General features: G+C 48.0%; 2 protein-coding genes across 2 annotated transcripts in view; one reads left to right on the top strand and one right to left on the bottom strand.

Moving 5' to 3' along the window:
* MNAT1 (MNAT1 component of CDK activating kinase) overlaps positions 1 to 195 on the bottom strand; it is a 124,621-nt gene extending 124,426 nt beyond the window's left edge. The window contains exon 1 of the mRNA XM_056346974.1: positions 119 to 195. Within this exon, the coding sequence (XP_056202949.1) occupies positions 119 to 126 (8 nt within the window). The 5' untranslated portion in view covers positions 127 to 195. The remainder of the gene's footprint in view (positions 1 to 118) is intronic.
* Positions 120 to 11,579, top strand: LOC130152830 (homeobox protein SIX4-like). The gene is made up of 3 exons (XM_056346962.1): positions 120 to 990; positions 2,633 to 3,321; positions 5,731 to 11,579. The coding sequence occupies exons 1-3, from the start codon at positions 125 to 127 to the stop codon at positions 6,525 to 6,527; spliced, it is 2,352 nt and encodes a 783-aa protein (XP_056202937.1). The 5' UTR covers positions 120 to 124; the 3' UTR covers positions 6,528 to 11,579.
* The last annotated feature ends 334 nt before the right edge of the window (positions 11,580 to 11,913 follow it).

Here is an 11,913-nt window from a genome sequence, read left to right as displayed (position 1 = left end):
AGGAGGAGGAGGAGGAGTGGACTTTCCAGAGAGATAGGAAGGGGGGAGAGGAGGAGAAGGGGACGGGGGGAAGGGGGGAAAAAAAAAGAAAAAGAAAAAAAAAAAAAGGAAAACAAACCGAAACATGTCTTCTGCCTCCCCCACGGACGAGATTACGAGCGCGGTGGAGATCAAGCAGGAAAATGTGATGGAAATCCTCTCTGAAGCCAGCAAGGTGCCCCCCGACGGGGCCGCGGCGGGAGCCCTGAACCCCGCGCCGCCGCCCCCTCCCGCCGCTGCCCCGTTCCCCATGGAGCACGCAGGCTCCGCCGCCGCCGGGGAGGAGGGAGCCGCGGACCAGGTACTGCTCCACACGGAACTCCTGGCCAGGAATCACCACGCTGCCTCGTCTCCCTCCTCCTCTTCTTCTTCTTCCTCCTCCTCCTCTTCCTCGCAGACCCCCCTGGCTTTCTCCCCGGACCACGTCGCCTGCGTGTGCGAGGCGCTGCAGCAAGGTGGGAACCTGGACCGCCTGGCCAGGTTCCTGTGGTCTTTGCCCCCGAGCGATCTGCTACGTGGCAACGAGAGCCTTATGAAAGCCCGGGCGCTGGTGGCTTTCCACCAGGGCATCTACGCCGAGCTCTACAGCATCCTGGAGAGCCACAACTTCGACTCCTCCAACCACCCGCTCCTGCAGGAGCTCTGGTACAAGGCTCGCTACACCGAGGCGGAGCGAGCCCGGGGCAGACCCCTGGGGGCGGTGGACAAGTACAGGCTGCGGAGGAAATACCCGCTGCCCAGGACGATCTGGGACGGCGAGGAGACGGTCTACTGCTTCAAGGAAAAGTCCCGCAACGCGCTGAAGGAGCTCTACAAGCAGAACCGGTACCCCTCGCCGGCCGAAAAGCGCAACCTGGCCAAGATCACCGGGCTGTCCCTCACCCAGGTCAGCAACTGGTTCAAAAACCGCCGGCAGCGGGACCGCAACCCTTCGGAGACCCAGTCCAAAAGGTGAGGGCAAACTTTCCTCCCCGCCCCCTCTCCCGCCTGCCTGCCTTCCCTCTCCCGGCTCTTTCTTCCCTTGCAAACATGGCGCTTACCTTCGGTGCGCCTCGTCCTCCCCTCCTTCCCCCTCCCCGCTCCCTCGCTCCCAACACACCCACCCGGCCCGGGCACGCAGGCATGGGAGGGAGCCGCGCCGCGGCGGCAGCGCGGGGAAACTTCTCCGGGCCCCGCCGCCGCCCCGCGCTCCCGCCGCGCCCGGCCCGCGCCGCCACCCCTTCCCCGGGCCGAGTGACCCGCCGGGCGGCGCGGCGGCGAAGGGAAGGGCGGCGGGAGGGGGGGGGGGGGGGGGGGGGTCGCTTCCCCGCCTTGTTTTTATTTAATTGTCGCGCCTGACAGAGTTAATCATTGACGGCGGCCGGAGGACGCGCGGGGGTGTGGGGTCCCGCCGCTCGCTCTGTTTTGAAACCTGACTCGGGAGCGGGCCGGGCTCGGGTTTCAGCGGGGGAGCGGGGCCGGCCGCGCCGGGCCTCAGCGGCCGCACCGCCTGACCCGGCCCGCCGCAGGCCTCCGCCTCCAGCCCCGCGGCCGGCCGCTCCCCGCGGGGTGGGAGAGCCTCCCCAGCCCGGCCGCGCTCCGCCCGCGCCCGGCCCGGGGGCTCTGCCTCGGCACCCCCCCGCGCCGTGCTCCCTCCCTCCCTCCCCGCGGGCGGAGGGGCCGCGGCGGGGGCTCGGCGCCGCGAGGCGGGCAGGTGGAGGTGACCTCCCTGCTCCCGCCCCCCGCCTTCCTCCGGGGCAGGGACGGGAAGGGAGGGGAGAGGCGGGGGGGGGGGGGGAGAAAGAGCGGGGAGAGGGGGAGGAAGGGAGAGGAGAGGAAAGGAGGGAAAAAAGCGGCGGCCGGCGGAGGGCCCCAAGGCATTTCTCAACCAAGGGCGCGATTGTGCCGCCGCGGCCCCCTCTCCGCGGGACACATCAAAGGGCGAGGGGGGAGGGAGGGAGCGACCGAAAAATGCAGTCGAGGGCGGACCAGTCAGCAAAAAAAGCCCGGCGGGGCCGGGGCGGAGGGGCTCGGCGGGGCCGGGGCGGCCCCGCGGGGCGCCGCACAAAGGCCGCCCCCCACCCCCTCCCGAGGTGCCGCCGCCGGCACCTGGGGGCAGCGCGGGCCGGGCCCCCTGCGGGGCCTCCCCCCTTCCCGCGGCCGGGGGCCCGGGGTCGGCCCGGCGGGGGCGGCGGGCTGAAGCCGGGAGGGTCGGGCGGCGCTTCCCGGCCCGCTCTCGCCTCCCGCAGCTGCTGCCCAGCGAGTTACCAAATGGCTGCAGCCGGGCCCGCACGTGTGGGCACCCCAGGCCGGCGGGGGGGCCCGGCAGCCGGCTCGCCCGCACGGCGGGGCTGGCCGGGGCGGGGGGTGGGGGGGTTGCAAGTCTATCACCCTGTCTTTAAAGTTCCTCCTCGGCCAGCGTTTGATGTGCCCTTTTCTAAGAAACATCCCCCTTGACTTTAAATTCCTTTAAAGTGCCTTGCAAAGGCAAAACGCTGGAGAAAAATCGTTCGGGAAAACTCTCCCAAAGTGCCTGGGAGCAAGGAGCCCCCCTGGGTGCAGGGCTTGCTGGCAGGCTGTGGTAATGCAGTGTCATCTCCGTCTTTTCCCATAGCGAGTCTGACGGCAACCCTAGCACGGAAGATGAATCCAGTAAGGGGCAGGAGGATTTATCTCCCCATCCGCTCTCCAGCTCATCCGATGGCGTTACCAGCCTCAGCCTTCCCAGCCACATGGAGCCCGTCTACATGCAGCAGCTCGGAAACACTAAAATAGCCTTGAGCTCATCTGGCGTCTTGTTGAATGGAAACCTCGTGCCTGCCAGTACCTCTCCTGTCTTTCTCAATGGTAGCTCTTTTCTTCAGGGACCCAACGGTGTCATTCTCAACGGACTCAGCGTGGGGGCTTCGCAGACGGTTACCTTAAATTCGCCCAAAACCACGTCGAGCGTTGTAAGCAATGGGGTGTCCATTACTGACATACTGTCGTCTTCATCAGATGATGTCAAGGACTTCAAACTCCTTCAGGCTTCGGTCCCCAGTGCGGCAGCAGCCACCTTCAGCCCCAGCAACATCCCGGTCTCCTTTCCAGGATTGATACCAAGCTCAGAGGTGAAAAGGGAAAGCATACAAACTGCTGCTTCCCAAGATGGAGGCTCCGTAGTTACTTTTACTGCTCCTGTCCAAATAAACCAATATGGCATTGTCCAGATCCCCAATTCAGGAACAAATGGCCAGCTGCTGAACGGAAGCATCGGTTTTTCTTCTCTGCAGCTGCCTCCTGTTTCTGTGGCAGCTTCACAAGGTAAGAGTTTTGTCTTACAGCAAGAGGTATGAGAAAACGTTGGAATCAGGCACACATAGCGTTTTAAAAGCTGTGGTCTTTTTTCCTCCAAGGTACTGGGAATGTATCTCAGCCACAGCCATGCGCAGTACCTAAAACAGTACCTTTTGCTTGCCTTTATTGTGTGTTATGCTCATGGGCAGACTGTTACACGAGGCTGAGCTCCTCTACTAAGAGCAGAGAAGGAGGTCTGGTAATTTACAGCCCTTTCATCTCACACTGTTGTCAAGAGGTCTGTGATACCAGCCTTCACAAATATCTGTAAACTTTACACGTTTCAGTAATTCAGAATATCCCCCATTTGCCATTGAATTCTTTTAATGAGAAGGTTCATAAAGATGAAAATTGCAGCAGCTGGAAGTTGTTACTGTTGTTCTTGTGGTGGTTGTTTTGTTTTTTGGGTTTTTTTAACCAAAGCATTTCATAAAAATAAATTTTAAGTGACTATAGACACAACAAGACCAAGCAGTTACACTCTTACATTTTCTGTCTTATAATTAAGAAAGGCTAAACTGCAGGGAAACAATAGAAATGTGCAATAGCTTGTAGATAGAAAACGCGAGGGTATTTGGATAAAACTGCCCTCGGTCCAAGGGAAATACGTCATGGCAGGTTCACGTGCCAAGTGTGCAGGCTCCTCCCCAAGCTTGCTTTGGAGTTTGTCTTAACATACCATAGACTGAAACTTGCAGCCAGCCAGGAAGAATCCCTGGGGAGCACAAGCCTAGTTCTGGATCCTTGTTTTGAAGCAGGTCAGTTATAAAGCACAACCCAACAGCTTTGTTACTCATTAGCCACTGTATCTTTGGTTATGAAAATGATGAAACTGGAACGAATCCCTAGTTTCAGGAGCTGTGAGTATTATAATGAAAATCAAATTGTGCTCATGTTAGCTTGTGTGAGTTATTCTTGCTGTAAGACAGGGAGGAACACTGAAGCTGTACAAATACATTTTAAATGGATGCATAATTAAAAGATCCTAAAATGCGGCACTCGCAGTCACTGGAATTTATTTGTGCATAGTTTAAACAAGATGAAAAAGAGAAGACATTTGGTCTGAATACGACCTGTAATTATAAAAGCCATTTAATCCGTGTGCTCCAAGGCATAAATGGACAGCCAGGAAAGGTGAGGAAGTTCTGTCCCTTAACTAGTGTGGGACTGTTGTATTTGAAAGTCTTAGGATTAATAATAAGCTCTTCTCTGAACATGTTTCCCATTGTTAAAAATGCCAATGCCCACTGGAGAGTGATCCACTGTGTGTCTAGCCTGGTGCAGTAAGAAGTCAGGATCTGTACTTGCTGCTTTGATTTCTTTTTCTTAACATGAGATGGATGGATAGCTGGCTGTCTATTCCAAGTGGTGTGCTGCAGGCTATTTTAAGCAAGCTACAGTACAGTAAATTATATCTTACTGCCAGGTAACTTCAAGTTGTCTTGCTTTATTCTTCTAGCTTATACATATGAGTAAGATCTTCTAAAAAATCATCATTGATCAACAGAAATTAATAGGGAGTTAATATACTCCCCAGGTGAGAAACGCTTTTTCAATGCGGTTGTAAAAAATTCAGGTGTCTCCAACTGTAGCTTCTTAAAATAACGATTAAACTGCTTTTGAGAAAGAGAGGTGTAACTTTCATGGCATGTCCAGTAAAACCAACTTCGGGTCACCTCTGGCTGCCTCTTCCTGCTTTGGCTAGCTACATCATCACATGAGCAGTGCCATGGCTTTCAGTGAGGGTAGGCAGTCGCTGGGTGAATTTTCGTGGCGTGGTAGATGTGGTAGGGTTAGGTTTTTAGAAACACACAATAAAGCAAGGTGAAAGACGTTACATCTGAGGGCTTGATGGACAGACTACCTAGTTAACCCAATAGAAGTTACTGGGTTTTGGTGGTTTTTTTGCAGGTTGACTTCAGTAGATTCTGCCCAGCAGAAATCCAGTAGTGGATTTCATGTGACGTGTCTCCAGTTCCCACACACAAGCTGTAGTCTGTCACTGAACTATCTTTAATAGCTTTTCATGCTTCTATTCTTAGAAATTGAGTGGTGGCAACTAGCGAAGGCCAAAGCACGTTCATTTTAATCACATGACTGGGGACTGTTTGCCCCTTAATGAGAGTCTGAAAGATACCTCGTATACCAGAACCTTTTCCTTTTTTTTTTTTTTTTTTTTTTTCCTTTCTAGAAGCACTTTCTATTAATGGCTTTTATTTCTTCATACCAAATTTTCTCTCACCTGTTACAAACAACACTATTCTGTGTGGCATTACTGCAGACATGAAAAAGACCAAAACATCTTAACAAAACGCCCGCACAGCTCTTTGCCAGCTATAATCTGTGTTTTCCTTTCTTTTGCTTCTGGTTTTCTAGGTAACGTTTCAGTAAATCCCAGCACGTCTGATGGAGGAACTTTTACAACTGAATCTTCAGCAGTGCAGCAGGGAAAGGTCTTCTTCAGCCCCCTTGCTCCAAGTGCAGTTGTTTATACAGTTCCCAATTCAGGCCAGGCGGTAGGCTCTGTCAAGCAAGAAGGACTGGAAAGAAGCCTTGTGTTTTCTCAGTTGATGCCAGTCAGTCAGAACACGCAACTAAATGTAAACATGTCTTCTGAAAATATATCCAGCGGAGGACTCCAGTCCCTGGCCTCCTCCTTAGTGAATGTAACGCCCTCACATAACTTTTCCCTCACACCACCAACTCTCTTAAATGCTGCAGAACTGAACTCTGGTATCTCAGAGAGCCAGTCCATGTCGTCGCCTGTGACCAGTACCTCTACGGTGATATCTATCAGCAACACTAACTATGCAACCCTTCAGAACTGTTCCCTCATTACCAGTCAAGATCTGTTGTCCATTTCTACAGCACAGCCCACACTTGGAGAAATAGTTTCTACAAGTGGAGACCGTGTCAGCCACTCCTCTGCACAAGTACATCAAGATTTTGTCAGAGAGCACAGGTTAGTTCTGCAAGCCGTACCTGATGTCAAAGAGAATTTCTTACCTAATGCTGAGAGTAAGTCAACTGGCAATTTAATGATGATGGATTCAAAATCCAAGTATGTTATGAGTAACATGGTTGACACAGTTTGTGAAGAACTGGAAACAGACAAAAAAGAACTTGCCAAACTGCAGACAGTTCAGATGGATGAAGATATGCAAGACTTGTAACTTTTTTCTTGCTTTCTGTTTTAATAGATAAGTCTCCTGTTGAGGCCCTAACAATCCCAAAGTGGGTTTGTTTTGGGTTGTTGGGGTTTTTTGTTTGGTGGGGTTTGGGTGTTTTTTTCATTTAAAGAAAACAGAAGAACATTTAAGTGGTCTGAATCAATGTACAGAGGAATCTCTGGCAATGGAATTAGGTTGCCACCCTTGGTTTGCATGCAGTTTTCTCTTAAGCAGATTAAAGGAGAAAGAAAATGCCAGGGCAAATACCGAGCGAATGGGTACAGATTTGGCTATGAGATACTACCCTGATAATTTAACTAGACTCTTCGTAGTACAACATACTCTCAACAGTAAGTATACACTCCTAACTTTAGATAGAAAACAAAAATCTCGCTCTGAAAAGGTAGAAACAATGCAGTCATTTTTGCTGTTTACTTCTAGTCCGTGGGCATTGAGAAACTTTTAAGGATCTCTAGACGATACCTCACCGGCTACTTTTATGTTGTTTGAGGTTAAGAAATGAAACAAAATCATAAGTAATATTGTTACTGGTGTGTTTGCTTTTTTCCAGCAGACTTGCTTTCAAACCAAAAATCTCGCATCAAATGTGTACAGGCTTCTAAATGCTACAGCTAGCATTTTGTCAGTGCACCAGAAAAAGCATCATCTGAAACTCTAATTATGCAACTCAGAAGCTTTTTCTCCGGTATGAATGTAAATATTGTTTCAGTTGTTATAAAGGAGACTTTTTTTTTTTTTAATTAGTACAATGGATTTTATTTATGGTTTATGTTCCCTTTCACTTTAGACACAATGCATTGAAAAGGAAAACGTTTTCTGGCTGTTTAATTTATTTTTATTGTTTGAGCAGGAAGTAAACGTAGTTATTTCTGACAAGGTTTTACTTTTTTGTAGTTTTTCAAGCAATAGACTGTAAAAGTAAAATGTTAATCACACTGAAACTAGAAAATGAACTCCCAGTCTCACAAACCCAGGAGGTCCCTGTCTCTACCCCCTCTGTCTTTGTGTTCAGGGGTTTTTTGTTTGTTTTGTTAGTAATTTGCGAATTAGTTGAACCTTTTTGTGTATTTTTTACAGGATTCCATGTGCCTTTCTTCCTAGTGGCCTTATCTTTGTTACTAAAGCACAGTGGCAGGAGGAATAAAAACACTGATTTGCATATATCCGTCCTCAGGGCCAAATCCTGATGCCTTACTTCTGCAAGTAGACTCGCTGACCTCAGTGCCCCTACTTGCACGAGTAAGAAGAGTTTTTAAGTCTTGCGGTCATCATGGGTGACATTTACTAGCGGTGCAGAGAGCCAAAGATAGGTCCTTCTGCACCATGTCAACAGGGCAGGAGGAGTCCAAAGAGGGACCATGGGCTGAGCTGTCATGCTGAGGGAAAGGTCTTAGCCTCAGGCAGATGAGCAGGAAAGGTTGGATGGGCAGGCCAGGGAAGGGAGCCCCATGTTTACACGAACCCATTGGCCACACAGCCCGTGTGGGAGGGCTTCAGCTGCTGTTCAGGCAAGCAGGCCCCCATCCAGGAGTGCACTTAAGCGTGTATTTATATATCCTTCCAGAATAAGCCGTGTGGAGGCTGATGGGGGGAACTGCAGCTGCCCAAAGGGCTTGTGGGAGCAGGCAGGGTCTCCGCCTGGCTGCAGCTGGGTCTCCTCTTCCTTCGCCCCTTTGTGCTGTGCTGAGGACAGCAGAGGCAGAAGGGCTCTGGGCAGGTGGAACACGTCTTACCTTTCCTCCAGAGGAGTTTTTGTAGCATGGAAAAGCACATCCTTAAGCTTTAAAATATTAAGAACAATGCAGATGTGTAAAAATTACATGCTGTTAATCGTTGTGGTTTGGTTTTGTTATTTTTTTATTCTAATGTGAATATATACAGTAACGAAAGCATGTATTCATCCTCATCAGGAGCCTGGTCTGAAGCCTTTGGAAGGCAATGGGAAATGTTTTCATAAGCTTCTTGGGCTCTGAATTGTGTTTAGGACAAAACAAGATCATTTATAAAGGACAAAAAAATGGAAAGGAAAGAAAACCCAGTCTGTTTCTGTCTTGGTGTTAACTGGTTCTGTGGAAGGCCTTCGCAGAATGAAGGGGGTTTTCTGTGCGCTGTGAGCATGGCGTAGGCATCCTTGCTATTGTTTTGCACTATATTGAATACAGCACGTTTTGCAAGGTATTCTGTGGAACCTTGAAGCTGAGCTCTTGGTGAGCACTGGAGGCCACGCTGTGAGCCGGAGTCTCTAGGGCTGCAGGGAAAGGGAAGAGCGAGTGTGCAAGGGGTGTGCTTTGCAGCTGTACGGAGATGCTGATGCTATGCAAACAGAAACAACCCATTAGCAGTTGGCTGTCCCCGCATGCTCCCAAGCAAAAAGAGTGTCTAAGGCAAGTGCTTTAAAGTGGAGATTATCGCAAGCAGAACGTGGAGCTGTATGTTCCCTTGGCACAATTTCCCTTCACATTCATGGGATCTCTGCATGAGTAGGGAATCTGATGGTCCAAAGTTCTCCTCTCCACTCTGCTTGTTTATCTCTGGGCTCCAGCATGAGCAATCTGCTTCCCACCTCTTCTTCACCCGTAAAACCAAGATGATGATGACAGTAACAGTAGCTGTATCTGCTTTGCATTCATTTGTTCAACCCTTTGGAAAATTAGAAGGACCCTGTGTCGTTGTTGTATTAATGGAGCATGTGTGCGTGGCTCTGAAGGAGTTGTTTGGGCCTTAACATTTGGCCCGTGAAGCTCAGACTGTATTTGGAGGCAAACTACAGAGTATTTCGGAGCACTCTTGTTGTTGATGCGATCAGGTCTCATAACTGAAAAGAATGTGGTGTTACACCAGTACCTGTTACTTTTTTTTCTATATTTTTTTCTCCTTTGCATTCATTGTGTTACTGAGGCTCTGAATTCCATGACTTTGCAGCACAGTTGACATGAAAACTCTGTATGTTGTTACAGTGGTGCGTATCTTGGAGTGTCTGGTACTTCTAATAGACTTCCCGCTCCTCAGTGGGAGTGGAGGATGTACATAAAAGCAGTGGTTTGGGACAAAGTAAGATTAATCTATTCTAGTCTTCCAGATATCAAGTAACTTATTTTATTATTATGTTTTACTCTTTCTTTCTCCCATTGAAAATAAGTGTCATTCCCTCCAGATAATGTAGTTATAACCTCATGTTTTCTGCAGGTACATATGCACAATATAAAAACTCATTGCACGGTACAGTGTTTTTAAAATAGATATTTAAATAGTAGTTTTAATCCTACTGTAAAATAAGGGTCAGTTTTTATTATGTGGCCCTCAAGCAAGCAGGCTAACTGCTCTAAATAGACAGTACACAAAGCCCCGAAAAGTATCTGGGGCCGGATCTTCGGCTGCTGTAAATAAGGCATTGCTCCACTGATTCCAAAACTGAGGATTTTACACAGTGTTTAGGGGATGTGGATGCTCATTTCTTACACTCATGAATGGCAGTGAGTGTCCAAGTCCCACAGTCCTTATTATCACATTGTGTTCCTTAAATGGAAGGTATGTCATACATATTCCTTCTCCCTCCCTCTCTGTTACAGATGAGAATAAAGGATCGTTTCAGCTTCACATATGTTTGTAACTTGTAAGTCCACTGGAAATCTTACAGAAACATTGCCAAATTCTACTACTTTTCTGATCCCAGACCCAGCTTTGAAAAATACACTTAAAGTTTAAGCAAATTCCTACAAAGCATGATGTTAAAAAACCCTTTGTTCTTTACTACTTTTAATTAAGGCTGCCTCTTTCACCCAGAGTTTTGCAGAGAACCAGAAATATATTAAATTGAATGCTCTGTCTGGACTATTCGCAGCATTATTCCTGTGGTGTTACCTAAAAGGACATTTCAGCCCCATAAATCAAGGACATGTATCGGCCAGGTCCTCGGCTGGGCTAAACTAGCACAGTTCCATTGACTTTCACGCCAGCCGAGAATATGGTCCATTCATTTCACTGGAGTTGGGTCAGGGACGGATTTGGCCCAGTACACGGTGGCAGTATGAACCAGTGCAGAAGGCTGACACTCAGACAGTTATAACCTAACAGTCACAGCCTATTGAAACATATACCTCTTTCCATTTACTGCTTTACCCTACCTGTGGATTCAGGAAGACTCATTTGGAAAGCTACCTTACCCAGAAGTAAGGCTGGAACCTTCTTTATTGTTACTACCATCAATCTGAGATTAATGATAACTTGACAGGTTCTGACTTTAAATCCTGCAAAACCACCTCAGTAACTGTTCTTAGTTAAATTGAACAGGGCAGAATTTGGCCCCATGTGCACAGGAGCTTTTCCCATATGTAGATTTCCAGTGCCTGTGCACGTTTCTTAGCAAGGGCAGATGAACAACCGAGAAGGTGTATCCCTCCAGTTTCATACAAAGTACTTGTGCAGGACTCACAGGGGCATGAATCACCTAGTGCTTGTGGTCAAGAAGCATCTCAAATTGTAAAAAGAATAGTGATTTTATAACTCTGGAAACAAAAGTAATGATGTTTTACAAGCAAGGAGAACTGAAGTCTTCCTGTATCTCCTAGCAGTTATCTTGAAGGATATTTTATACCTTACTTGTATGTTTCATATAATTTAAAACTAGCTTCTTAAATTTCTGAACTCGAGGGGGTGAATCTTCTGACTTTCAGGATTCACATTCAGAGGATGATTGTTCTTTTGCTGCATGTACTGTTTGCCCAGAACTAACCAGTTATTTCTGTGATATGGGTTTATTGTGCCTTACAACAAATATGAAACTTAAGCGGAATGTATGCATTAGAGGAGGGAATAATCAGAGACTTTACTGCACTGTTAGGTGATGCCGCCCCAGAGTGTATCATCAAACATATCTGTGCTTAATTACCCAACCAAAGAGATCTAAAGTATGTATGTTTGTTGTACTGTAATAGGGGTTTGTGCCTGGACAGTTAAGTGTTTTATTTGTATTCTGAGATGATGTGAACTTATTTTTCTAAACACTATACTGAATAAACTTTATATTTATACACATCTTGTGTAAATACTTCTATTTGGATATCATGTGAGGGCTTTGAATGTTGTGTTAGAAAAGCAATCTAAACTAGAAACAGCTTTTAATGACTCATCATGATGGTGGTGGCACCTAGGAACACCTGTGCTCACCAGGGAATTGGTCTAAAGCCTACGTAGGCTAGAATGAGACTTTCTATTGGCTTGAGTGGGTTTTTTCAGACCCTAACTTTGTTTCTAAAATACAAAATTAAAAACCATAAATCTGTTTCATATCAAACCTAGCTATTACATCTGTATCTGAAACCAAATTTATACCATAATTAGATAGATACTATAGGAACATATTCCCACC

Source organism: Falco biarmicus, chromosome 7 (assembly GCF_023638135.1).
Source record: "Falco biarmicus isolate bFalBia1 chromosome 7, bFalBia1.pri, whole genome shotgun sequence".
Lineage (NCBI taxonomy): Eukaryota > Metazoa > Chordata > Aves > Falconiformes > Falconidae > Falco > Falco biarmicus.
The sequence above is the reverse complement of the archived record's forward strand: the minus strand, read 5'-3'. Positions and strand labels throughout refer to the sequence as shown.

Bases quoted from the DNA above. Each gene is read 5' to 3' on its own strand.
- LOC130152830 (XM_056346962.1), top strand. From the start codon at position 125: ATGTCTTCTGCCTCCCCCACGGACGAGATTACGAGCGCGGTGGAGATC. The intron at 991-2,632 runs GTGAGGGCAAAC...CTTTTCCCATAG, and splicing joins TCGGAGACCCAGTCCAAAAG to CGAGTCTGACGGCAACCCTA. The intron at 3,322-5,730 runs GTAAGAGTTTTG...CTGGTTTTCTAG, and splicing joins TTCTGTGGCAGCTTCACAAG to GTAACGTTTCAGTAAATCCC.